Source organism: Bactrocera tryoni, unplaced genomic scaffold, assembly GCF_016617805.1.
Source record: "Bactrocera tryoni isolate S06 unplaced genomic scaffold, CSIRO_BtryS06_freeze2 scaffold_7, whole genome shotgun sequence".
NCBI lineage: Eukaryota > Metazoa > Arthropoda > Insecta > Diptera > Tephritidae > Bactrocera > Bactrocera tryoni.
Genome location: NW_024396366.1, coordinates 17,583,320 through 17,586,029, shown reverse-complemented (window position 1 = coordinate 17,586,029; position 2,710 = coordinate 17,583,320). Strand labels below are relative to the sequence as shown.

General features: G+C 34.0%; 1 protein-coding gene across 1 annotated transcript; it reads left to right on the top strand.

The window, feature by feature from the left end:
• The first annotated feature begins 387 nt into the window (after window positions 1–387).
• Window positions 388–1,236, top strand: LOC120781819. Its single transcript, XM_040114039.1, has one exon. The coding sequence runs from the start codon at window positions 388–390 to the stop codon at window positions 1,234–1,236; it is 849 nt and encodes a 282-aa protein (XP_039969973.1).
• The last annotated feature ends 1,474 nt before the right edge of the window (window positions 1,237–2,710 follow it).

The window sequence follows — 2,710 nt, the reverse complement described above, 5'->3', positions numbered from 1 at the left end:
ATAACAAAGTATAAATATCCTTTTTTTTACAAATGTATTTTTGGGAAAAAAAAGAATTCATATATTTGGGCTAATAATTGTGGCATAAATTTAATATACCAATTAATTAATTAATTATTATTAATTTTCCTGGTGGTACGGGTAAACATTTGTCATATCACTGATTTTGGCTGCCATTCGATCGCAAAACAAAATTGCACTGGCACTAGCTTCGTCTGGAATTGCGGCGACTTTATTGGATGGTGGACGAACAGCACACTCCGCATTAAAATTGCCATTGAATGTACACGTGCTTGAAAAATCCCACATGCAATATTTCCGCTGGAATTCTGCAATGGCAAAAAAGTTTTGCGGCAAACAGACATCATTTTATTGGATGAATGTACGATGACTCATAAAAAATCGCTAGAAGCACTTCTGATCGGGATATTGAAAGATATACGTGGCAATGCTGGAATATTTGGTGGTGCATTAATTTTGTTGTCCGGCGATTTTCGCCAAACATTACCAGTGATTCCAAGATCAACACCGGCGGATGAGATCAACGCATGCTTAAAGTCATCGATGTTGTGGCGACATGTTCAAACTATGACACTGAATATTAACATGCGTGTTCAGTTGAACAATGATCCATCTGCATATCACTTTTCAAAACAATTGTTGGACATCGGCAATGGTAAAATTCAAAGCACCAACGGATTTATAACGTTGCCAAACAATTGTTGCACCATTGTTGAATCTCATGATGAACTAATTGATCGCGTCTTTCCAAACATTGTTGGAAATATTATGAATCATACTTGGTTAAGAGAACGCGCAATACTGGCACCAAAAAATGTTAATGTAAATGACATTAATTTTGAGATTCAAGAAAAATTGCCAGGTGTCGTAACATCATATAAATCATTCGACAGCGCAATGAATCAAGATGATGCAGTAAATTATCCAATTGAATTTTTGAATTCTTTGGAACCGCCTGGTATGCCGCCTCATTGCTTGAATTTAAAGATCGGCTCATCCATCATTTTGTTACGTAATTTAAATGCACCAAAGCTTTGCAATGGAACACGACTTGCAGTAAAAAAACTTATGTTAAATTTGATTGAAGCCACAATATTGACTGGCACAGCAGGTGATGTTGTTAACATACCACGTATTCATTTGATAATCCCGACTTGCCTTTCGAATTTAAGCGCTTGCAATTTCCAGTGCGCCTGGCGTTTGCAATGTCGATAAATAAAGCACAAGGGCAAACGCTTAAAGTGCAGCGGTTTGAAATTCCGATAGAGCCGTGTTTTTCGGACAGCATGGCCAGTTCTACGTGGCATGCTCAAGAGTGGGAATGCCACATTGCTTATTCATCTTTACTACAGATGGAAAAACCAAAAATATTGTTTATCCTAATGTATTGGCTTAAGAAAAGAAAAATATTAAATAAAACAGATTTTTCGAACTTTCACAACAAAAAAAAAAAATTATACTTCAATCAACACAACAAAAATCGAATGAAATGACTTAAGAAATTTTTTTTTTGAAATAAAACAAATATTTTGAAATTTCACATTAAAATAGAAATGCTAGAAGTTTCCATTATAGTGTTGCATGGGTGTAGCAACGCACACCGGGCCCCGCTAGTTATTTATAAAATTTGCTTAATTTTAGTTCCAATTTCTCACTGGGCTACTTTTTTTTCGTGCTCACCAACACAGTGACAGATCCTCTCATGCCGACCACTGGTGTGAAGTTAGTTTATAAAATTTTGCTATGAAATGCCGACCACAGCCGAGCAGACAACATTGTTGTTGGTAGCTTTCGCACTTGCGCCTTCGCGTATGTGGGTATGTGTGTAACGAAAGCAAATGACAGAAACATTTGTAATTATTCATTCTCTTACATACACATATGCTCTTTTCTGTAGAAGCGCTGCTAATATTAGCTTAATGTAAAAATTGAAGAACTTTAAACCCAAATACATCAAAAGTGGTTCAATGAATTTAAAATCTGTAAAATTTGTGCAAAGTTTCAGATCGCACACTTAAATTTGATGTATTATTTGTCTCTGTACGTTTTGTAGATCTCTGGAAATAAGCGCCTTGTCTTAGAATAATATATAGATATTACATAAATATTTAATTAATATAATTTTAATTAATATATGTTTTTTAAGTTAAATATTTATATACATACATATGTATGTATTTATTTACTTTAGGCATTTGAAGTTTTGATGAAATCTTAAGTCATATGCATATAATTATGTCTACATGTAAACAGATTAGAAAAAACCATGCGCATAATGCTCACATATTCACATATGTATGTAATTTTGTGTTCATGTAAACAAATTTGAAAGAATCATTCGCATTATGTTTGAAAATTTGTATAGACACAACTTTGTATGTAAATACATATATACAGCCATTGTTTCATTCAAAAACTCCGTTGTCACGGACAACCAAACTTTGACAAAAAGTCAATGGTAGAAAGTCGGAGCTGTACCGAAACCGCTTCCCTTGCCGCAGTACAGCTTTGCCTTCAAACCAGCGTAAATATGTATGTTTGTGTGTGAGCTTGCATACATATCTACGCTGCTGCGTAAAAATATTATTTATCTCTCTTCATATTCTCAGCTTGGGCATACATATGTACATAGCACGTCAGTACAAAAATTTTGTTCATATAAATAATTTTTTTTTTTAATTTTTAATAA